Genomic DNA, 25087 nt, shown 5'->3' with positions numbered 1-25087 from the left:
GGGGTTTATCTCTCAGAGGACTGGCTGGTCTTATTTCAGCTCCACTGTCAATATGAAAGAAGAGAGAAATAAAAAGTTAAATGAGACATTCCCTCTCCAACCTGCCATAAGCTTTCCTGTCTATTTTATCTGCAGTCGCTGCTTTCTCTTTCCCTCCGTCTCTCTTCATTTATATTTATATTTTTCCTTCTTCTCTCCATTTCTTTCTGTATTTATGTTTCTGTCTCTCTCAAGTCTCTCTCAATTTTGTTTTTGGTCCCTGAACTGTGGTATTAAACTGCGCTATTGATCTGTGGGGTGAAGCTGTAGAAGCCAAACTGAACAACTGAAAAAACAGGCCAGCAGACAGTTAGCTTAGCATAGCACATAGACTCGAAGCAACGGGAAACACCTGATTATGAATTATTTTTAATCAACTATCAAGCACTACATTGGCTTGCACCACTGTATATTTTGGAATTGTTGTGTCCCCAAGCCACGGAGGTCTACTAACCAAGGCCTTCTGGCTCTCCCACCCTCTGGAACCGTCGTCCCTGGTCATATAAAATGGAAAGTCAGTAGAATGTTTTAAGAAGCTGTTAAAAATCCACCTGTTCTGTAAGCACTTTGTCCTGTAATGTGTATTTTGCCTTCTGTGTAGTTTTTATTGTTTTGTTGTTCTTTGTTTTTTCTTGTTATTTCCTTCAAGGTTTGCACGTTATAACTCTCCTGTCAAAAGGCGCTTTATAAATAAAGTACTTACTTACTTATCCAAAGGTAACAAATGCGACATAACACGTTAATTATTGAGCTCTGGAAGTGCTGGTTGGACATTTTGATACCATTGGAGCCAGACTAGCTGTTTCCCCCTGGTTCCAGATAATTTAACCTAAAGAAAATTAATTTCTGCCAGCACCATATCATACCTTTATTCCAAAATGGTGTTACATAACTTTACTGATTCACTTTTTCACTCTGTCATGCAATTTCTTGCCACATTTTCTCCACATGCATTAATTTGACCAGCTAAGCTAAACTAATTTACTTATATCTGAGGGTTTTCAAGAGTCACTTGGTGTGAAATTGCACTTGATGACATTCACAAGACGCTGAACCCGCAGTGTATTACGTAGAGCTCAAAGAAGATTATGTAGCTGTATAATGAGCATAGCCCAAACGGTCAGTCCCCTTTATGGTTCCTCTTTGGAGTAATGGTCCTGATAAGAGACTAATGATGACTGATGACAAGAAAGCTGAATGAACAGCCGTATTCAGCACTTGCTGTATGAGCCCTCAGCCACAAAAAGCATGAGTCAGTGATATCTGAGGCCATGTAAAAAATGTCCAGAGGAGGATTTTAACTGTGGCTAAAAACTGATAACTTAAGGGGGCATTATGTAGTTTTCAGCGGCCACTAGCGGTGCGGTTCTAAGATTGCAACCAGGTGTTTGCTTTTCTATTCATAAGACCCTTTTATCTCTCTCTCTCTCTCTCTCTCTCGCCTGTCATTCACCGGTCTTGAGTGAGTTTTGCATGCATTCTGTGCTGCCAACAACTACATGCACGTCGCAGTTCCTCATAGGTTTATTTGAAGTAGCTGGCTATTTAAAAACGATATAATATTCTTTGTGTGGTTCATCAATGGTGATAAATTATCCGAAAGTCCCGCAAGGTGCGGACAACTTGACACAACTCCAGTGAAGCCTGGGCTCCGTGTCTTCAGCTAGTGTTGCTGCGAAGCTTCGACTGTGAGATTGACAGTCGAATCATGCTCCGCCCATCGAAGCATCAAATCTTTGACTATTGGGGTTCAGCCCTACGTTACAGTAGTAGTTTTAGCAACTGTAGGTTGAACTAATCCATGCTCGTTACATGATAACTTGTAGGGTGTGAATTATACAGTGACAACCGGGCGGGTCAACTTCTTTTCCAGGTCAAAAAGAAAACCCAGTACAGCGCAGGCGCCCCCGTAATTCGAACCATGATAACGTTACATTTACTGCATTTAGCCGACGTGCTACATTGTTAGCTCGCCTGCTGCTTTTCAGTAATCATCTTTACTATCTGTGAATCTGTCACCGGAGGCTCAGCAATGTAAGCACAGCTACATGTATTGGATGATAATGAAACGGTTAGTGACCTGGACTGAATATTATAATGCGATTGTGTCACACTTTATAACAGTTAGACCGCAGTAAGTAACTTTACTGTAGTGTTAGTAGTGTAGTGGTTTTATGATATGTGGGTCACGTTAGTTACAGCGACTGAAAGGTGGAGAAGCTGTAACATTACCTGAGTATTGGTAAAACCACAATAAACCTAAACTGAACGTTACGAAGCAAACAGCGGCAGGTCCGAGCTACTGTAGCATTAGTTAGCTGGCCTGGCTGCATCACTATAGGCTAACATTAGTATCGCTCCACATTTGCTTTTTGCCGTTACATCCTTTCGTGAAGGCTAAATCAACAGTGGTACACAGGATAGTAACATGGGTCGCGATAGTTGTTGAAGTAATGTGGAAAGCGATTTAACTTTTCACCGGATAAGTTTTGCAACTGCTCGGCGTTAGCCACCGAGCTAACGTGACTTTCTCTGTTTCTCCAGCTTTACTAATGCTCACTTTGTTCTTACTCGACATCATCTGAACCTGTTTGGTCTGATGGGCTTCAGCACATAAATCTTTATTGTCGTTTTGTATTCTTACGTGGAGTCTGTGTTTTGCTGTGAGCCGGTTGTTTTATGGTGTTAGTGGACTGCATGTCGTTAGCTGCCGTGTTGTCGCTGTAGTCTGAGAGAGGCTCGGGAGCGCGCACAGGGCTGAATCCGACCCGGCGACCCCACATTAAAAGCAGAATAGTGGCTGATGCAAGCAACAGAGAAAACAGGCATGTGCTTCATTTCTAAGTGAGTTTTGAGCCCACTGACAATAAGGCAATGATGATGAATTTGATTAATTTCATTGAAATACTTACATATAGTCCCTTTGGTGGACATTAGCTAGGAAAACAGGCAAGTTAAATTTTTTAAAGAGGTCGTATTATGCTCATTTTCAGGTTCAAAATTTTATTTAGGGATTGTACCAGAACAGGTTACATGGTTTCATTTTCAAAAAACACCATATTTTTTTCATACAGCACATTGCTGAAGCTCCTCTTTTCACCCTGTGTGTTGAACACTTTGTTTTAGCTAATGAATGAGGCATCTTACTTGTAATAAATCTTTGTTGGGAGTTGCACATGCGCAATTCCTAGGTAAGGACTACTAGGCAATCAGAAGCAGAGTCGGGCAGGTCCTAAAAAGCCATTAATTACCACTTCAGTTTAGCTGTACATGTTGCCGTACCAGCTTAGCTACATAGACTGGAGCAAGACTTACAGAGCGGTGAGTTATTAATCTGTAACAGATGTTTCTTTCATATGTAAAGTTTTAACTGTGCACTCTACATCACAGTCATTTGACTGCCTGGAGGCAGAGGTGTGGAAAGAGTACTAAAATATTCTACTTCAGTGAAAGTACTGTTACATTGAAACATTGAAGTAAATTACTGGTATAAAAATCTACTCAAACAAAAGTAAAAAGCTCATTTAAAATTTACTCAGAGTAAACATTACTTAGTTACTTTTTTTAACCTCCTAAAATAACTAATTAATATAATACTGATTTAATATCTTATTTATAGCCTACTTATTATACTTTATATATATATCGCGCTTTTGATTTTAGTTTGTTTGATACTTTGCCAAAGCAATGCCGCAAAACAATTTTAGAGACCTTTTCTGTTATTATAAGAAGTTTTGAGAATGCTTCATTATGTAATTGTGGCGGAACAGATTAGACTATGGCGGGCCGCACTGGACCGGGAAAATATGAAACACTTGACTATATATGAAGTTATGTCCCGATTTACATTAAAACAGGTGGTAATTTAATGGGACAGCATAATTAACTAGTTACCAGCAGGTTGCTAGTGCCAACCAACATTAGCAATGTAATGCACCGATGTCTTTTTGGTTAATTTGAGCAAACTCTCATACCAAACTATGAAAACTTATTTTACCAACTACTTGTGGTACAAGCAGGGTGTGAAGTACAGGGGAGCTTGGCTCCTCTTAATAAGACATGACATGCTATTTTTGCCATTCATTTCTATTTTTCCGTATCATAATGGATCATGCGTAGAATCAGGAGCGTCAGGCTTCAGCCAGCCAGAGGGAACGATCACCGACCGACTTTCCGCAGCGAGAGTCACAGTCAGTCCTGTCTCAGTAGTGTTTTACTCTGTGCTTTAAAATGTTGCGAAGTACAATACTTCAAACCAAACATACTTAAGTAAAAGTAAAATTAAAAATTATAAAAACTACTAAAAAAAAGTACAAGAATACCAAAAAAACTACTCAATTACAGTAACAGGAGTAATTGTAATTTGTTACTTTCCACCTCTGCCTGGAAAGTAGTTTAATGTTTGTAAGGGAGAGGAAAGGCATGTTGATTGAACTCCCGGAAGACAAGAGTACACGCACAATGTCGTTGACAGACATTTGGTTCAGAAAATTGCCACAGAAAAAAAGATTGTGTGTGTTTGTGTCATGTTTGTTTGTGTGTGTGTGTGTGTGTGTGTGTGTGTGTGTGGGCTAACCACCATACTGTTAAAAAAAAAGGTGTCAAAAGCACAAAGGGGACTGGAGCTGTAGTGAAACAACCTTGAGCTCTATCACATGAGACATCCAGTAATCAAAAAGAAAGTGACCTCTGCTCTTACAGTTTGACTGAAAGAAAAAATAAGGATACATTTGTTGTTTCAAGAAATCCTGTATGTGCAGTCCTGTGCAGTTTTGACAAGTATTGCATTCATCAGGGACTTTTACATGTAGGTGTAAAGACTGAAGACTGAAGATTGATAGTTACTGTGGCAGAGTATGAAGAAGGAAGTGAGAATGTACATTTGAGAAACTGTGAAAGTTATGTCCCTTCTGAGCGAGAGTCTGAAAAATAACCCAGGAATCCAACATGCTGCCTTTTCACCTTGTTGACGTACAGTACCTCCGCTCTTCTTCTTCAGACACGTTGTTTTTCATTTTCAAAATATCTATATTAGAGTGTTGTGGAAGACTCCGAAAAAAACATCCTTTGGGTGAATCTGCAGCTGAGTCAAAGAGAACTGTGAAAGCTCAGCTATCTCTCTCCATAAAAGTCTAGGTTGGCATCACTTTGCTCCACTTTCCAAAAATAAGCTACTAAATAACCCATTGGGACAGTTTCACATAGTCTGAAGCTAGTCCCCAGCCACACATTCTTTCATAAACACCTTTTAAAAAGTATTCTGTACCCAAACTGTACTTCAACACAAGTCTCCCTCTAATCTATCTGTGGACAATACATTAATAGATCAGACCACAAAAAGCTTTGTATGATTTCCTTTGTCAGAATCCAGGGTACCTGCGGGGCCTTAAAAGTATTAAAAAAGTCTTAAATTTTATATTCCAAAAATAAGGCCTGCAACCCTGTACACAGGATAAAAGGTTGACGATGGATGGATGGATGGATGGAAGTCTTAAATTTCATTACCAAAGTATTAAATTTTGTTTACCAAGGTCTTAAATTTGTTCTTGTCCTTTCATAGGATTTAATTAATACCGTAACGTCATAAATGAATACTTTGTGTGTTCAAGACTTCATAATATACTCCGTTTGGTGTGACTCTGATGTTCTACGGCAGTACAGGTAACGTTACTGTTTACGTCAGTGTTTAGCTTTACGCTCTGAACTGTGACCTGTTCGCGGTGCACGAGCTCTGGCATCCAGCTCTGCGCGAATCAATCAGTTGTTAGGTGCGTGCTACTAACGTTAGCCCGACGACTCAGAATGGGCAAGTGTCTGAAATTCAGAAAGCCAGAGATAGGAACAAGTTGGCGAACAGGCTGAGGGCAGTGGCGCTGAGGTTAGCACAACAAGCTGATCGGCGTGCGAGCCAGTCACACTGCGGCGAGCACTAATGGAACAGCAGAGCTGGAAGACCCGCTGAAGGTTACTGGTCAGTGAATGATACGACAGCAACGGAGAGACAGGTGTGTATGAGACGAGGACCGTGTCTGTGTGTCGGCGTTGTGCCGCTGTTGAAGGCTAGGTTATTATTGGCATATTATATTACATTACCTTATCTAGCCAAGGTCTAACTAATTGCAACAACTCATACAATATAATTTGTTTGTATTTTTGATTTCACCCCTTAAGAGTTCTTAGTGCACAAATATTGTATTCATTTCATAGGTGTCATTTACACTGTGGATACTAGGGACAAAAAAAAAGCATTTGTTAAATATATTCTGAAAAATGGTTTGCAACAAGAAATGTTAAAAAAACTAATGAAAATACTTTGAGAAAGGTTTATTTGCAGAATAAGAAAACATGCAATGCAATTTAAAGATAAAAGACACAAATGTGCATTGTTCAAAAAAGTTTAAGCTAAAAAAATCTGATTCACTTTATTTAAATAAAGACAATTCTACCATAAATTGGTGCAGAAAATGTCTCCAGAATGCAGGAAATTAAGTGTTTACTGCTCAAAATTTTCTAGGGGACCCCCATTTATATATATTTCACCATTGAATATTTCATCAAATAGTGTTAAAATATCTTCTTGTCTTGTTCTCATGAACCCAATATTGTGAATTGTGCATGTGAGCTAAGTGTATCGTCACACCCCTAATCTGAACCCACTTTTCAACACAAAGGGACGTCCTTGATTCATTTTATCTCATCAAAGTACAAACACACCCCAAGCTATAGTGTGTTAAATATGAGTGTATTACAATAAAATGTTTTATTAAATTCATGTATAATTTTCTCAGGCTTAAAATTAATACAGATTTTCCATTAAACAGCAGTGAAGTTGGTATTAAATTTCATCCTAGATGGTATTAAAAAGGTCTTAAAAAGTCTTAAATTTAACTTTGAGAATCCTGGGGGTACCCTGGAATCACTATTGAGGCCTCTAGGGTCGCTACCTTTTCTGGAGGTTTTAGAAACCTGTGGAAAGTTTGCATTCTACAGTGGTGGACGTTTCTTTTTTTACACTCAATATGTTTGGGTCCACAAATAAAAGAGTGAAACATGTATTATTTTCTTACCAGTGTTTAATTAATTCGCTGTCCATTGAAAACCACACATCTTCAAATATGGGGATTTAAGTCAGGAGTTAAGTGTCCCTTTGTGGCTTGAGAAAATGATCCAACTTCTTTGGCTGAATAAACCATTTAAAACCTGTTAATTACCTGATTAACAGAAAATTGCATTGTCACAGTTTTTGGTCTGTGTGTGTGTGTTGGGTCCCTGTCCCCAATGTGCATTTTTCATAATTTGAATGCATTGGGATGATAAACATGGCCGCTATGACCAACAACCCATTAACTGCTTTCTGATGGTTAATTACATTTTTTAATTTAATATTTTGCTGGAAATGAAGCCTGATAAATGCAATGCCAGAACAAATTAAAACACAAAAGAGGTTATAGGGGTGACAAAATAATTTTGTAACAATATAGTTATTTATTACCACAACAACACATCATGGTGATACTCTAACTCTAACATCTTTACACTTAGACCTTTACTTCCATGATGGACTAAGGTGATTTAGAGCGACATTCATGTTTGCGAGAATGAACCACAGTTCCTCTCCTTAACTTTAAAGTGATTTATTAAAAATTTTCATCACAAATTATCCAAGTAAAACTAGATGGAAGTGAAACTGACCCCAAGCCTCATTTCCACGGCATGGCACAGCTCGGCTCAACTCGCTTTTGGTATAAGGTCATTTTCTCGATTTTGTTTTCCACTGCAGATAGTGCCCCGTCAATGTAAGCAGGTTACTTAGGATCATCATAGCGACATCGCATGAAACTGCTGTGCTGTCACAGTCAAGGCGACACACACGTGGATCCTTTCATTGGCACAGAGGAATGTATGCGTTTTGTCAATTGACCATGGCGTGGTTTTGTGGGTTTCATTTTGTTAAAATCTGGGTCAAGTGAATAAAAAAATAAGGTGACTGTTGATGGTAGCTAGGCTATTTCAAAATGGCAGGTTTGTGCTCTGATGAATGAGGTCTGTGGTTTAACGCCACCTTTTATTATTGATGCTTGCTTGATACCCGTACCATGCAGTGGAAATGAGGCATTAGTGTGAACATATAATCAAATTGTCTCATCATAAGAAATATACTAAATATACTAAAGAGTTTGATTTTTGATTGAAAACTTCAGCAAGAGAAGTTCATTACAATAAAAATATATAAATAAATTAAAAAAGTATTTTAACCTTACACCACATTCATAGTGGTGCATGATCACTGAATTCACCAGTTTCGCTAGATTAGAGGAACAAAGTCCCTTTTTGGCTGCATTCATGACTGTGAAAGTGGATCAGATTTTCACGGACTGACGTCAAAGCCGGACCGAGCTGAGCCGAGCTGAGCCGGGACTGAAGTTACCACAGTTACTGCTCTCTGTCTTCTGACAGGGGAGCTGTCAGCACAAGGACCGCACACACACAAAAACACCTGACCCAGTTTTCAGGCTGCTACAACAACAGCCAGAGAGACACCAACATTCAGCCAATAAACACAAGTAGCATCCTGGCAAACCTATATTATCCTTCCTTCCCTATGATTTCCCCTTTTGATTCCCTTAATGCAGGCAAATTCTTTTTCCTTTCCCATCCTGTATTAATGCTTCCAAAGGCCTGTCCCAAATCCACTGGAAGGGAGATATCATGCCCAGACATTGTCACAACCAACAGTTTTGACAGTTTGTCTTACAGCCCAGAGCAGCCCAGAGAAGAGCCAACCAAACCCAACTCCAACTCTGGCCTTTAGTTGCAAAATTCTGACTCCAGACACCCAACACACCCCGACTCTCCACTTCCAATTTCCACACAGCACCCCAGGATACAACACCACCAGGCCTCAGATGCATCCCATGCTGTCATCCCCCCAACAAGACAAGCGATCGGGCCCCATCAGCAGCTCCAGATGCCGCGGTGTGCCAGACAGGATTAGCTCACATCAGGCCAGAGGGGTTGCAGATCCTCCCTCTCCCTCCGCCCCACACCTTATCCGCTAACCCTCCTCCTCTGCCTGCTCCTCTGATCCTCTACATAAATACTACATGCACACAAGTACTCATGCATGCACACAACTGTAGTAATGAACAAACGAGGGACAGTAATGCTGCATTTGCAGGTATGTAGGCATCTGTGCAAACAGTATATGTTTATATGGATCTGCTAATTGAATAAGATTGGATTAGAAGAGATGGGCTGAAACTTTATTGATCCCTGTAGAGAAACAGGAATAATATGTAATAAAAAAGAGAATACATAGATAACATTGGTGTATAAGAACCTACCTAAGAATTTCAGCACATTAAGAACACAATGTATCAAAGATCGTTCATCTCGTACCTGACGGACATGGAGAACTCTCCAGGGGCGCTCTCACTCTCTCTGACCAGAAAAGCCCCACACTCCCTGTGTCTGAGTCGACTTTCTGCCACACCGCGAGATATACGACCGGCAAACCAGCTGGAGGCAGAAGAGAAAAAGGGAAGTAGGAAACAAAGAGGTCAGTGATGTTGCTAGTTTTACTGGTTCAGCTACAATACAATTTTGCACACACAGGCACTTCAGAAAAATAATTTGTTTGGATATCAAATTACTTTTGATGTTTCTATTTCTAGTGGAAATGAGAATTTAAAAAGAAAAGCAGCTCAAAACAGCACAGATCAATCCTGACAGAGAAATAAAAAAGAGGTTGAAGGTTGTGAAAAGAAAATGTAAAATTAGCCCGCTTGTGAAGTTATTTTTAAAGATGCTGCTAAATATGCACAAAACAAATCTCAAAATGCTTGATTTTTGCTGTCAGCTCTGGAGCGTGAATAATAGCGTAATTTTTCATTTATTTATTTTTTTGCTCATTAGTCTTTTAGGGCAGTTTATATGCATGGTTTGCATAAATGACATTCTGTTTCATGACCCTGTGCTCTGCAATGGCAGAGTGAGGAGAGAGCACATCCAATATGGTGGCCACATTATAGGACCTTCTAAGTTAGGGTCACAGGGGCAGAATTCTGAGAGCTTTATTTCATGGCTCCCCGAAGTAATGTGGAGGAGAAAAAACCACACACATATCCTACACAAACCTAACAAGGCAGCTCCAAGTGGACTGTGCATCAGTATTCATTAATAAGCCAGAGCCGCTGCAACGGCTGTGTTGTCAGTTAAGTGTCACCGCAAAAAGTAGAACCCAGCTGGTGTATAGCCATCTGATGGAAATACAGGGTGTACCAGCAGCTTCACTGTAAACACACACAGACACACACACTGCTGTATCATGTGTGATTACGTAAGGCAGCTAGTGAGTGTGTCCCTTTGGGTAGGCTCCCTTATGCTGGAGTGCAGATGTCCAAAGCAGAGCAGAAAACGCCCCCGAGCACCACACACTCACTGATGAGCTGTTTAGATACCCCAGTGCTGGACGTGTGAAGTGTATTCATCTGCTTTACAGATGAGCTGAAGATGCACGTGTGTCTGTGTGCGCATGCAAGAGTGCGTGTACTTACGCGTGCGGCCGCAGGTTGATATAGTTTTTTGGCACGAAGCCTTTTCTGTTGTGGAGCTCAGCTGTGTACCAGTTAGGATCATCCTCCATGTTGGTGATCTAGGACCAAGCACACACATACACGTACACACACACACAGATGAAATATTGCCCACAATGATGTAGACACAGGCTATTACTATCGGGTGAAAGGCCACCATCATTTCTCTCTCACTTTCTGTTTACCAGTCTCCTCACTAGGCCTCTCTTCTTCTATTATCCGGTACAGTGGTTTTCACTCATCTGTGTGTGAATCTAGGCCCTTGACTCACACAACTTCCAAAGCACACAAGATTATTGTCAAGTTCAAAATGCCACATCAAGCCCTTCATGGTTACACACATGAGGGCCAGCAAACCCAACTGCATTAACCCTTACATTTTGTAGTAGAAGTGTTAAGGAAGAGAAAAAAGCGGGGACTGGGGATGTTAAATTACCTCTTCTGGGGGACAGTTTTTAGACAAGCTTAGAAACACTGGGGCAATGAGGGCAGAAGAGGACTGTCTTTAATTGTGAGAGACAATGATATGCTCCAGTTTAACTGCTTTAATGTTTACCTGTTTCATCCCTTCTCATTTCATCTGTCTTGTCGCTGTTTTTTCTCTTCTGTTGTCATATTTTATTCAGTATCCTAATCCAGCTGTGACATTGCTTGTCATTTTGATATTTTAAGCGGTTGTTTGGTTTGCTCTGCTTGGATTGCAGTGACATGTTTTCTTCATCTCCCCTACGGAGCTGAGGTTCATCACTGTTACTGAGCTTTTTGTATCACAGTGCAGCTATGTTTTATCAGTTTGTGTCTGTACATACATATATGTTGCAGAACCCCCTCGAAAATGAGATGATGTATCTCAAGAGGTTATTCTGAAACAAATTCAATACAATCAGTTGAACTTTAAATAAACTAAAGTGTAGACTCTGACGGCATGCAGCGCATGACATGTTGTAAAACATGTACAACTAAAATGTATCCCAGTAAGGACTTAAATTATGGGCAACTTTGGCAAATGATGCCCATCTGCTAAAAGGTTGTCATGTCCCCTTTCTGCCTTAGGGAACTTCATTTCATGCACCACGTATTTTAATGTTTGCACTGTGCATTTGTACAAGCACTTTAAAATGTGTTGCAGGCTATGGAATGATTTACGGTTCATAGCATCAATCATTGTTCCATCACAGAGCTGAATGATTGCACCAACCATCAGTTAGTGGTTTCAGTGTTGGCCAAACAACATACGAAGAAATTCCTCTTGCTATATTTAATGTGCTTTAATACAACATGTTGGACTGCTCAGCAGTCTGCAATAATTTATGTAACCCACAGCCTCAATTTTCTAAACAAAATTTGAATTGAAAAGTACCATCTCCATCTCATCTCCTTTCCCCACCTCTCATGACCCTATGTCCTTTTTGATTCTGCCACTTTTCCATGGGTACATTACAGATCTTTTCTGCTCATTATTTGCAATAAGATCAGCTTCTCTTCTTCTGCACACATGGCACTGCATCATCGGTGCCCTTCTGTTTATTAGTAGTTAAACGACTCCTGCATCGTGGAAAGAAAATCCCAAACCCTCCCTGTTCTCTTTATACTGCTTCTTGGGAAAGAACACAGTCTAATCTAAGCTCAGTCAAATCCACCAATAATTTCTTTCTTTCCTCTTTTAGGTGACTAAATAGGACTTAAGGTCTGGTACGCCTGTTGTATATTGTTTTGGGGAATGGTCTTATATTCTGTATTACTTTCCAATGCTCATATACGAATGTGGTTTTGCGGAACGGTCATATATGTTGTTTTGGAACAATTGACAATTAACCTATTTTCTCGTTGAAGTATCAGGAGGTGTTGGTATTTAGGATACGTATAATTAGGATGTTCTGAGCTTTCACCCCCACTGATTGAGCCGCGGCTGCCTGAGGTCTTTCCAGACCATACCAATGGATTTAATAATTACATTATCAACAATCAAATAACAATCACAATATAAGCCCAAAATGCATCAAGGAAAAATACAAAATTTCCAACATGAACATCTGCATTAGACTGTAAATATCTGAATAAAACTCTTAATGAGGCATCTGGATGCACCAGTCAGGCACACAGTAGGACAGCGTGTTTCTAGTCTTTTTTTTAATCACACCAGAAAGTGAACAAATGAAAAATGCTTAAACTACAATAAATAATAGATGAATAATACATTTATTTAAACTTATTTGTTTACATGATGGAAATTAATGATCAGGAGATTGTGTTCAAAACTAGACTGGTTTGACAGACGAGTCTGTCAAGACAGTCCAAATCCAATTGTCTCATTCATGTGTTGGGCTTTGGAGAACAAAAGAAATGTTTTTCACTCTCTACTTTTGCGTCCCCGGTGTTAGACTTGGCTGCACTTCCAGCTTTAAACAGAATGTCAGAGCAGCAACTTTGAAGTTATATTTCATTATGGGTCTACACTCTGCTCAGCCTGACTGGTCCATTTCCACATGGCTACTGCTATGGCTACTGCACAACATACAGACATAAACAACATCATACCCCAATAGTGACGCACAAAAATCTATCTGCTTTTACTTGCAACAAGATGTGAAAATGAGCAGCTAAGCTTTTTAGCTTGAAAAGTGTGTTTTGACACAGTACAAGAATAATGAATGAGCACTAGTAAGTAGTGCCAGTCAATTTTAAAAATGTTTAAATTATGGACATTTTGCATGATGCTATGAGTTGTTGTGATATTGTAAAACTTGTGCCATCTGGTGCTGCTTGCAGGAATGAACAAATGTGAATTTAAAAGCATAGTTTGACCGAAGTCTGTACCAGAGCAGTTTGGCTGAGACAAGCTTATCCCAGTGGGAAGACGTGGCACATAAGCTGAGCAATGTTTTAAGTGTGTTGCACACAATGCATGAGTTGCTTTGACACTGTTGACCTAGCCATCAATGTATGTAAAGCATCAGTTCACTGACCAAAGCTAAGAACTAATTACATTGTGACTCAGACCAAAAGACTCATAAATCACAAAGTTATTTATCGGCACACAAATACTGCTGGGAAGAGAGAAGCACATTTATTTTCAGTAGCAGCGCACTGACATGGCAGCAAACTTAAATGCCATCTCATTTTGGCCGTGTCATACATTGACTCTCAGCTCCAAAGAAATTACTTTGCAGCAGAAATTAGAAACTGCTTTATTAATGTGACATCTAATATTGGAACAAAGTCTGTCTGTTATGAATAATATACCAGCCTACAATTACAGGTAAATTCCACCCTCAGGCGTTATTATCCTTAGACATAATCAAATGCAAGTAATGGGTTATTTTGTGATGAGGTCTTTACCTCCCGCTGCCTCATCTACTTCTACTTCGAATGATTTTCAACATTTCCCAGAATGCGTTTTAGAAACCCAACAGACAACGTAAACCATTTTCTGTAAGTGGCCACAGCAACATCATAAAGAGAGCATGAACATAGGGTTTTCCCAGTCAAGAAAAAGTTAGAGCTGAAACAAAAATTAGCAGCATTGTCTACTGAAGCTAAATCCAGTGGAGAAATTTATCTCGCTGTATCTTCAACCATGAATTTCTCAGTGTACTGCCTGACATTCGAACAGCTGGTGCCACAGTGCACGTCTAGAGAGAAGCCTTTGCTCTTTAATCCTGAGGTTTACTGATGACGTCTTAGAAAGACAATTTTCTACTACAGTAATTTCCAGCTGTGCAGGAACTATCTCAGAAAATGTTTGTTTTGCATCATCTAGCAAAAAAAAGAAATTGAAATGAATAGTTTGGCATTTTGGAAAATACATTTATTTTTGCAGAGAGAAGATTGATATCGCTGTCATGCCTGTTGGCTAAACATGACGATACAGCCAGTAGCCAGTTAGCTTAGCTTAGATTAAACATAGGAAACATGGGGAAACAGCAAGCCTTAAGTGCAAAGATGTCAGGACCAGAAACTCCAGGAAGTGACTGGATCCCAGACAAGAAACAGTTGGTGGGTTGGTGGGTTTTGCTAATTTTGGAGAGCTATTTCCAGTCTTTATGTTAAGCTAAGCTAGCTGGCTGGTGGCTCTCATACATATTTAGGGTACAGACATGAGAGTGGTATCTTCTCCCTGCAAAAAGTGTATTTCCCTAAATGTCAAACTTAAAGTAATTTCATTTTTGTATAGGACACAACGCAACCACTTGTTAAGCTGTGAATGTTTAGATAAAATAGTCCTGCCCAGTGTTTCCAGCCGCCAATACTTTTCTCAGTCAAAAATGTCTCAATGTTTGTAATATTCAATAAGTTCACGCCGTCCTTGGGCTGGTTTCTCATGCTGCTGTTTCTTTAGTCAGTAACAGCAGCACCTGGACGCTAAAGTTAAGGTTGTTGTAATTATCACAGTGGAGACAGAGACAGAGAGAGAGAGAGAGGTGGTCTGTTGGTCCACTACTCTGACATGGGCTGTATGTATGTGTATAGACACACATAGATAGATAGATAGATAGATAGATGGAAAAAAGTGTAAAACATTCTTTTCCTTACCTTGAGCAAGTCTCCTTTGTTAAAACTGAGTTCATCGCTCTCTGTGGCACGAAACGTATACAGTGCCACTGCTTCCATAACGAAAACTCCCAACACACACACTTTCTCACACACACACACACACACACACACACACACTCACACACACACACACACACACACACACACGCACCCTGGGACCCCCACTAATGCCCTTGGCACAGGGGAGGTGTGGGAGAAAGAGGGAGAAATGTAAAAAAAAAAATTTAAATAACAATCAGATAAAGGAAGAGGATGCTATGAACAGACGTGGAAGATAAGAGAGCGAAGAAGAGGAGCAAGGCAGGAGAGGTCTCGTCTGTCCGCCGAGCAAGAGCACGCGCAAAGAGAATCAGAGCGAGAGTGAGCTCGGCGAGGGGAAAAACACGACTGGCTGCTGCTCAGCAACCCGCTACCATTAGTAACACTCAGAGGGGGAGAGGGAGAGAGAGAGAGAGAGAGAGAGAGAGACAGCAAGTAAGGGCTAGGGAGTGGGAGGCACTTCCTGTGTATATATATTTGTCTCACATAGTGTGGCTAGTGCGGATTCTCTCTCTGTGTGTGTGTGTGTGTGTGTGTGTGTGTCTTCAATCAGGTGCCTATATGCATGTGTGTGGTTTGGCATTACGCTTCTGTCATCGTGCGAACCAGCTCTAGCTTCACACCTTCGAGGTGAAAAGTGAGCTCATGTTTGCTGTTCTTCATCTCTCACCTTTAAAGACTAAAACTTTTTAGTTTTTAAAGGTCAGGACAAGGTGAGAAGTAAATGAATAATTTACTCAGAAGTTAAATTTTTTTTAAAAATGTATTGGCATTCATGAAACACCAGTTAAGTCTCGAGGTTCATATTCATATCAGTAGATGTTGGGCCTGCAGCCATAACAAAGGCTTGTTTCCTCTTTGTTAAACCGCCATATCCTCTTTCCATTCCCCCATCATGCTACAATATTTGTAGTAGCTTTGGTTGCATTTATGATTTGCAAGGCATCCAGGCTAATTGATCAGCTGGATGAGCATTTGCAAGTTAAAAAAATAATAAAGGTTTGAGGATATAAATTATATTGTTGGTTTTTCTACTTTTGGATATGGCAGCAGCACCAGGTAAGGATGGGCCCCAACATCATTCACTGAGGGGTCAGAGAAAATCACACTAACATAAGAAATTCTTCTTCAAAAGTCACAAATGCGGATCAAAATGTAAAAGAAATAAAAAATAAAACGTGTTTTTCTATTTATTGTGAGACTGCATTAAAGAGAGATCATTATAATCTGATGCCAGTTGAAAAAGGGCTCAGTTATCCTCTTCCTTTGACCAACACACATCTAATCCAAAGTGATTTCCAGTGCAGATCTTTTGCTGGCCGCCACCATGGCTCTCCATTGCAATTCATGAGAGAACCCAGACTCAGCCACAGCACAATAGTCTCATATGCTGTAACCAAACAAGGCGGACCGTCAGAACAGATATGGGCAAAGATACATGTTGTGCAATATTTCTGAAATGCTTTTTCATGAAAGACAAGTTAACAAAAGCTCAAAGTAGCAAGCTACCGTTAACTGTGAGGTCTGCTACTCAGGTCAAATAGTTAGCTAGAACATTACGTAAATTGGTAAACGTTTTAGCCTGTAGGCTACTAAAACGAAGACCAAAACTTAAAAGGAACTGTTAGAATTGTAGGAATATATACTAAAAATGGATGGAAAGCTGGTGACCCACAGGCTTCTCACCTTGACCTTCTTCGGGTCTGGATCAATTATCTAATCTGATCTCAACATGCCTGGGCAAATGACTTAGTAGGCACAAATCAGAGGCAGCATTTTCATAATGTCATCACGTAGACTTCTCATAAAGTATTTTACAGTATTTTTAAAGGTTCAGTGTGTAAGTTTTAGTGGCATCTAGTGTTGAGAGTTTCAAATTGCACCCCACCATCCAAGCGAGTTGTATAGCTACGGTGCCTGAGACAGGACAAAAGATGTCCTCTGTGAGATAGGAGAGAGTTGGCAGTCAACAAATCAGGTTTCTTTGATATATTAAGAAATTACATTTACTTCAGTAAAACTATATGTTATTGTTAATATTATTGTTACTTGTTCATTAAACAACAGCCACATGAAGACATTAAGTGTTACATGATGTCTCATTCTCCTGTAATACATTATTTCACTGTACTGTAATCATACTTTTTGTTACATCTTGAGAGGGTTGGCTCATCTGGACTAACATACTACATCTAAAAAACTATCACCTCTAGTGCATCAAGTATGGCCACTGACAGATAACAGGAAAGTGTAAGCCTCACTGTTTCTGCACCACAGTCTATTATAAACCACATAATACATGAAGTTTACAAAGGCATTGGCTGGTGAGGATCAAAACTCCTCTCACTTTGCTTAATTAATTAGATAAGCAATCTGCAAATCTTACCAAAATGTTTTTAAAAATTTTTTCAAACACAACAGAAACACAAAGTAGTACTGGCTTTTTTTAAAAAAATGCAAATTCGGAAAGTATTCATTACTGGTAACTTGACAGGCACACGGTCATGCTATGTGTCACTATTAGCAGTAAAATAAATACATGTTTTCCTCCAGGGCAGTATTCAACAGAAGTTTAGCTGCTGATCTGAGCTTCCCTGCTGTTACCATTTTATTGCCAATAATATTCATCAGCGGTTTGTCTCAGGAAGGTAACATCACATTTCTGTCCACGTTGCAAAGCCATAAGCGCTGTAGAATAACTACATTAAATTACAATCCAACAACATATTTTTTTCTACCAGGGCAGTAAAATTTTAGCTGGCTGATGCTTCCATGCTGTAAGCTAACGTTTTATTGCCAATTACTGATCAGCTAATTGTCTTGCTAACATAACCGGAAAAGCCAACTCACAGCGCTGGAGAACAACAAGGCTACATGAAAATAATCCAACTACATATTTTACAGATGTGGACAGGAGAAACATGCCAGGTCTGTCGGTGATTATGGCCAGCTTCTAGCTAAAGCCATCAAACAACAGCTTTCATTTGCATTGCTAAAGTCCGATTTAATTACCTGTTCAGCAGAAAACAGACAACTTCAGCTCCGCTTTGAAAAGATCTCTCCCACATCAAAGCCTTCCATCTGGGAAAATCCACATCCGTGATTTCTGCCGTCAGCTCAGGTCTTGCATCAGGTCTTTATACACCACTGAAGTAGTTATGGATATTATATTGCATTTCTGTCAATAAATCCTCATAAATATTACACACTGAACCTTTAAAGAGGTAATAGGTAATTTTCAGCGACCGCTAGCGGTGCGGTTTTAAGATTGCAACTTGGTGTGTGCTTGTACGCATGCTGACTTGAACACATGGGTGGGCATAACCCGAAACACAACCGTTTTTATACAGAGATCCCACAGTCAACGCTGAAACATCTGCATGCAGGCTGTGGATTTTCACCAGGCATTTTCAGGCTCTGTTACTTTAACGTTCCCTGCTCATACAACGCAGCGAGCTGATTATTGACTCAATACGCCAGTGTGACAGCAGCTACAGACAGACAGGGAGACAGCTTGGAACATGCTGGAAACTCAGGTAAACTCCTACTGCAACCTTACAGTAATATTTTTATCAGCTTTAAGTTAAACTAAATCATGCTCGTTACATGATAACATTAAATTGACTGCATTTAGCTGACGTGGTACGTCGGAATTAGCTCACCTGCTGCTTTTCAGTAATTAACATTACAACTCAATTTCACTCCATAGCCTTTTATATTGTGACAAAATAAATCTACCTACCTATCTGTGTGTATTTCACTGGAGGCTCACCAATGTGAGCACAGCTAAATGTATTAGATGATAATGAAACGGTTAGTGAGCTGGACTGAATATTAGAATGAGATTGTTGCCACACTTCATAACAGTACCGCAGTAAGTAACATTACTGTAGTGAATGGCTCTTCCCTGTGTTGTTGTCCTGCACATTATTGTGCAGTATTGTATATTATGTCACATAAATTACAGCATCTGAGATGGTGAAGAAGCTGTGTACCTGACACAATAAACGGCAATAAATCTTAATTGAAAGTTACGCAGCAAGCAGCGGTAGATCCGTGCTAAAGTACGTTAGCTGGCAGCTCCTGCCTTGCACCAAGGCTAGTATAAACAAATTAAAATAAACACATTTGCTTTGTAGCGTTACATCCTTTCTTGGAGGCTAAATCAACAACGGTGGTACACAGGATAGTAATATGTGTCACGTTAACTGGTAAAGTAATGTGGAAAGACATAACGTTACATATTATATATTGCATCGGATAACTTAGCGACCACTTGGTGTTAGCCAGCGAGTTAATGGGACTCTCTCGTGACTCCAGCCTTTCTGATGTTCAGTGTTTTCACCGACATTATCTGATTCTCATTTGGCCTGAGGGGCTTCATCACATAAACCTTTACTGTTGTTTTTATCCTTACATGGAGTCTGTGTTTTGCTGGGAGCCGGTTGTTTTGTGGTTTTAGTGGACTGCATTTTGTTAGCTGCTGTGTTGTCGCTGTAGTTGGAGAGCGCATAGGGCTGCATCTCGACCTGGTGCCTTCACATTAAAAGCAGAATAGTGTCTGTTCCAAGCATCAGAGAAAATAAGCGTATGCTTCATTTCTAAGTGAGGCTACAGCCCATTGACAATAAGGTAGTGAAAATTTGATTTATTATTAAGTGATTTCAATGAAAAACACATATATATTTAAACTACAAAATACCAAACACTGATGAATTATGATAGAAAATATGAAGCAATTTTCATCAACCCTATTAAATACAAATGACAAAATTCTATTTTGCATTTGATATATATATTTTAAATACATGTATCCTAAATACTGCCCATTCCTGCTGTAAACACACTTACAGTGGGGAAGTAAAAGCACAATAGGGCCTAGTCATGAGTAGTATATCTGTCTAGTGTAATAGAAATCTAATGCTTAACTATAAATCAAAATTTATACTGTACAGTGGGACTTCTGTTAACCCCTTGTATCGGCCATAAATCACAGTTTAGTGTAACTTATTTTTCTCAGATGTTGTGAATTGGCACAAAATGTCACTGATGCTTGCTGCAAGTATTGCACAAAGGGGGCATCAGCACTCAAATAAAATGCTTTACAAGTTATTCACTTTTTGGTGTAATATACAAAATACAGGCTTTAGCTCTTATTTATGAGGTCTGAATTTTCCAAACTGCACATTGAGGCCACAATCTGTCACAGAATGACAAAGCCTTCGCCCTTTTGCCTTGTCAAAATATGTCATGAGAAATGTCGCTGCTGACTGCAGCTGTTCATAATCCGGAGTCGTGTGTTTTTTATTTATTCATCATAAAATTATCATGCAGTACAATATTTAAGTAAAGCCAAAAAACACAGACATTTTTGGGACTCGTTGGACTCACTGGGACCCTTGGCATAAAGCATAAAGAAAAGTGTGACAAAGTGAGAGACAGCGATAAAGCGTTCATAAAGGAGAGAAAAGAGGAGAAAAACAACCAAATAATTAATAAATACAACAAAGCAGAACAGCAGGAAAGCATGGACGGACTGTAGTTTGAATAGCATGACCTCTGCAGGAAATCCCCAGTCAGCTGGTCACTTGACTCAACCATGAAAAGAGGGGTTGCAGGAGGAAGGGGAAGAGGAGGGCTGGATGGGTGGCGGTGGAAGAATAGAAGAGGAAGAGGGGGAGAGGAAGTGGAACTGTTTTTCAGCTCAAGGTCCAACGCACAAGCTTGTCCTTTACTTTTCCCCCTTCATGTATGTGATAAGTTACTGTAGGAGGACATATATGGTATGTATATAAATGCTGTACAGGGATATTCAGTATGTAAAAATATATATGTAGATTTAAAGTTAGCATTTATATCATGTTATCTGGACAGAATCATCTTAATGCTAGGTTTACATATACAAGGAATTTGCTTTGGTGATGTGGTACATTACAATAAAAATAAACATATATAAATATAAAAATATGAAATTGACAAGACACGCAAACAAAAGAATAATAAAGACTATGTGCAAAATTATTTACATGTGCATTGTGATTGGGTGTAATTTAATACAGCCTCCACAGATGGACACCCACCTGCAAGCTTGTGAAGCTGGTTCATTTAATTTCTGTATGTACAGTTGTGCTAATTGGACATTGCTGTTGTGTTTCTGTGTGGCACTTCCCAGCCTCACTCGCCAAATAAACAGTGTGGGGGCGGTACTTTTGTTCTTTCCTTGGATTGTCTGTTTGTCAAGTTGGATTTTCTGTAGGCGGTTCTGTTCTTCGTCTACTCGGCCATGGTGGTGTTCACTGTTCATACTCATCTCTTTTTTTCGATTTGCTCCGCTGATGCAATTACATCACTTCCTGTGTCCATTTCCAGCGACCGGATGTTTTGAACAGCAAGTGTTAACACCTTCATGACCTGGCTTTTCTATGATAGATAGATAGATTTTGCATGTCTTCACATTTTTCTACTGGCATCCCATTATCTATGTTAACATCAGTCAGTAGCCTACAGTTGTGATGCATATGCTTTACACACAACACACAGGCACATATAGTACGCAAGCTAGTGCTTTTCTGCTTGAGCGACGTTAACATTTCATCATGTCAGGGGCACTGATGCAGAGGGCATAACAGTTTTTTTGTGTGTGTGTGTGTGTGTGTGTGTGTGTGTGTCTCTCTCAACGGAAGCATGGGCAATGGCGGAAAAGCAGGTGGGCACACAGTCTCTCAACTTCCCTTCAAAGAAAATGACAACACTGCCTTTCTCCATCTGTTCAGTGTGAAGGTCCAGCTCCTAATTAGTTTGTACTCACTCTTTCTTTATTTCCATTTCCATTTTTTTTTAAATGTCAGTCGTCTCTGTCCACTGATTCTCTCCTCCTCTTTTCCCCCTTATGTTAAACTGTCGCTATGCCACTTCTAATCTCATAATTGTTTTTCTTTCTCACCACTTCTCTTGCTGGTTTTGTAAAGAGTTCAGAATCAGAAAACATGCACACCTGTACCTATATATTGAACAGTAGACAATCAATAGGCAATAGGCAGAGTGAGATATCAGCTCAGTGATTTCCTTATTCATAATGTTCAATGTAAAGTGTTGGTTCAAATTACATCTGTTAGTTTTGTGGGACACCCACTAGAGAGAATGTTAACAACAGTGATGAGCTGAAAACCACAGCTAGCGTGTGCAAACTGCATGTGGTTAAATTATAGATTTCAAGATGCCATTTTGTCTGTTTTCCATGATCACTTACAAGAACCGGGAACTGGAAAATCTAAATATTCTCGCTGATGGTTGTTTGTAACTAAAAGGTTCAAGTTAAACTCACAGAGGTGAGCTCATCGGGTAGGATATGTGAACTAAAAATGAGTGAATGTCAACTTTTCTTCTTCTTGCTCACCTTCTTCAGGTACAGTTTACACCAGCCCCAAGCAAGCATAATACCATTTGCACGCATGAAAAGATTTAGCTAATAATCTGGCAGGAGTGGCAGGTATTATACATTATCCTGTTTCATGCTTTCTGTCTTCTTGTGCTTTTTCTGCTGATTTCAGCTGCGTCCAGAACCATGTGTTCCACTGCAGGCCAAAGACTGAATCCTGCCAGTCTTTCCCCCTTTCCACATTACATAACTTTGTAGGTTTTGAAACTGATGCACCAGTAATTCACGTAGCGACTGTCAGGCCTCTTTGCACATCTGTAAGTTTCAAGAACATCTGTATTCGCACACACTGCTGAAGTACATTCAAATGAATATGACTCACACGTGTTGCTGCCTTTGTAACTGTGATTTACTGCAGTAGGCGCCTGATTTGCTGGTGTGTGACAAACAATGCTCAATTATATAATGTGGGTGCTATGTGACAAATCTCTGACAGAGACTGAACATTATTTCCCAGAACACAAAGACCCTCGAAAGGCAGTTTGCTCCTGTCCACGTACGAATCCAATCTAGTTTTTTTGCAGATTTAAAAATGACAAGGGATACATTATGAGAAATAAGAGGTCATCTGGAAAAGTGTGTCAACATTGTTGGACATGGTGGTGACCGATAACGCGTGCTGAGATGGAGGAGCAATCTGAGACCTGACACCTGGCTTGTTTCAGAAAATGGTTTAAGAATTCCTCACATCACTCAGTGGTAATAGGTTGGGAAGTTGGGAATAAATATCTAATATATAATTTTAAAAGTAGGAGGGTGTTGGCCAGTGTGGATTTTACCCTACTGGTCCGATGCATGGTGTTTTATTCTGCTCAAGTAAATGATCACACTTTAGTGTGACCTAGAATAGCCTTGGTCAATGCATTAGACCTTAGGATGCAAGCAGGGAAACCTAAGGGCCCAATGGGTCTCTAATAGAGTATGAGTGTTGTGAGTGGGGGTAATTATATGAAAGCAAGCAGGACTGCCTGCTTTCATATAATTACCTGAGGCAGTGGTGTTTAATGTTGATTAACTTTAATGACATTTTAAAGCAAGGGTCACCTGTGCAGATCACATATTAAAGGACACACATGGCTGCAGGGGTTAGAAGGGCCTCCTAGGTTACCTTCACATTACAATAAAACCCTCTGATCACAAGCCTCATAATAAAAAGTAGAACACGCCTGACCTCTGTTGGCTGAAATTGGACCTGCAGGGGAACGACGCGATCCGACCTACAGGAGGCACCCACACATTGAACAAAATACAGGTGCTGGTCATATAATTAAAATATCATCAAAAACGTGATTTATATCAGTAATTCCATTTAAAAAGTGAAACTTGGATATTATATTCATTCATTCCACACAGACTGAAATATTTCAAATGTTTATTTCATTTAATTGTGATGATTAAAACTGACAACTAATGAAAATCCCAAATTTAGTATCTCCGAAAATTAGAATATTACTTAAGACCAATACAAAAAAAGGATTTTTAGAAATGTTGGCCAACTGAAAAGTATGAACATGAAAAGTATGAGCATATACAGCACTCAATACTTAGTTGGGGCTCATTTTGCCTGAATTACTGCAGCAATGCGGCGTGGCACGGAGTCGATCAGTCTGTGGCACTGCTCAGGTGTTATGAGAGCCCAGGTTGCTCTGATAGTGGCCTTCTGCTCTTCTGCATTGTTGGGTCTGGCGTATCACATCTTCCTCTTCACAATACCCCATAGATTTTCTATAGGGTTAAGGTCAGGTGAGTTTGCTGGCCAATTAAGAACAGGGATACCATGGTCTTTAAACCAGGTACTGGTAGCTTTGGCTCTGTGTGCAGGTGCCAAGTCCTGTTGGAAAATGAAATCTGCATCTCCATAAAGTTGGTCAGCAGCAGGAAGCATGAAGTGCTCTAAAACTTCCTGGTTAGACGGCTGCGTTGACCTTGGACCTCAGAAAACACAGTGGACCAACACCAGCAGATGATATGGCACCCCAAACCATCACTGACTGTGGAAACTTCACTGGACTTCAAGCAATGTGGATTCTGTGCCTCTCCTCTCTTCCTCCAGACTCTGGGACCTTGATTTCCAAAGGAAATGCAAAATTTACTTTCATCAGAGAACATAACTTTGGACCACTCAGCAGCAGTGCAGTCCTTTTTGTCTTTAGCCCAGGCGAGACACTTCTGACGCTGTGTCTTGTTCAAGAGTGGCTTGACACAAGGAATGCGACAGCTGAAACCCATGTCTTGCATATGTCTGTGCATGGTGGTTCTTGAAGCACTGACTCCAGCTGCAGTCCACTCTTTGTGAATCGCCCCCACATTTTTGAATGGGTTTTGTTTCACAATCCTCTCCAGGGTGCGGTTATCCCTATTGCTTGTATACTTTTTTCTACCACATCTTTTCCTTCCCTTTGCCTCTCTATTAATGTGCTTG

The 25087-nt window shown here is 40.0% G+C and overlaps 1 protein-coding gene across 3 annotated transcripts in view; it reads right to left on the bottom strand.

The window, feature by feature from the left end:
• The window catches only part of grapa (GRB2 related adaptor protein a), an 82285-nt gene that overhangs the window by 20454 nt on the left and 36744 nt on the right, over positions 1-25087 (bottom strand). The window contains exons 1-3 of one of the 3 annotated variants that reach the window (XM_046074801.1): positions 18240-18344; positions 10596-10693; positions 9439-9558 (exon numbers count right to left, since the gene is read on the bottom strand). In XM_046074801.1, the coding sequence (XP_045930757.1) occupies positions 9439-9558; positions 10596-10684 (209 nt within the window). In that variant the 5' untranslated portion in view covers positions 10685-10693; positions 18240-18344. Of the gene's footprint in view, positions 1-9438; positions 9559-10595; positions 10694-15167; positions 15549-18239; positions 18345-25087 lie in introns of those variants that run through there. The other 2 variants (XM_046074783.1, XM_046074792.1) reach the window with 2 other exon arrangements.

Source organism: Micropterus dolomieu, linkage group LG02, assembly GCF_021292245.1.
Source record: "Micropterus dolomieu isolate WLL.071019.BEF.003 ecotype Adirondacks linkage group LG02, ASM2129224v1, whole genome shotgun sequence".
Classification (NCBI taxonomy): domain Eukaryota; kingdom Metazoa; phylum Chordata; class Actinopteri; order Centrarchiformes; family Centrarchidae; genus Micropterus; species Micropterus dolomieu.
This window is presented reverse-complemented; position numbering and strand designations above follow the sequence as displayed.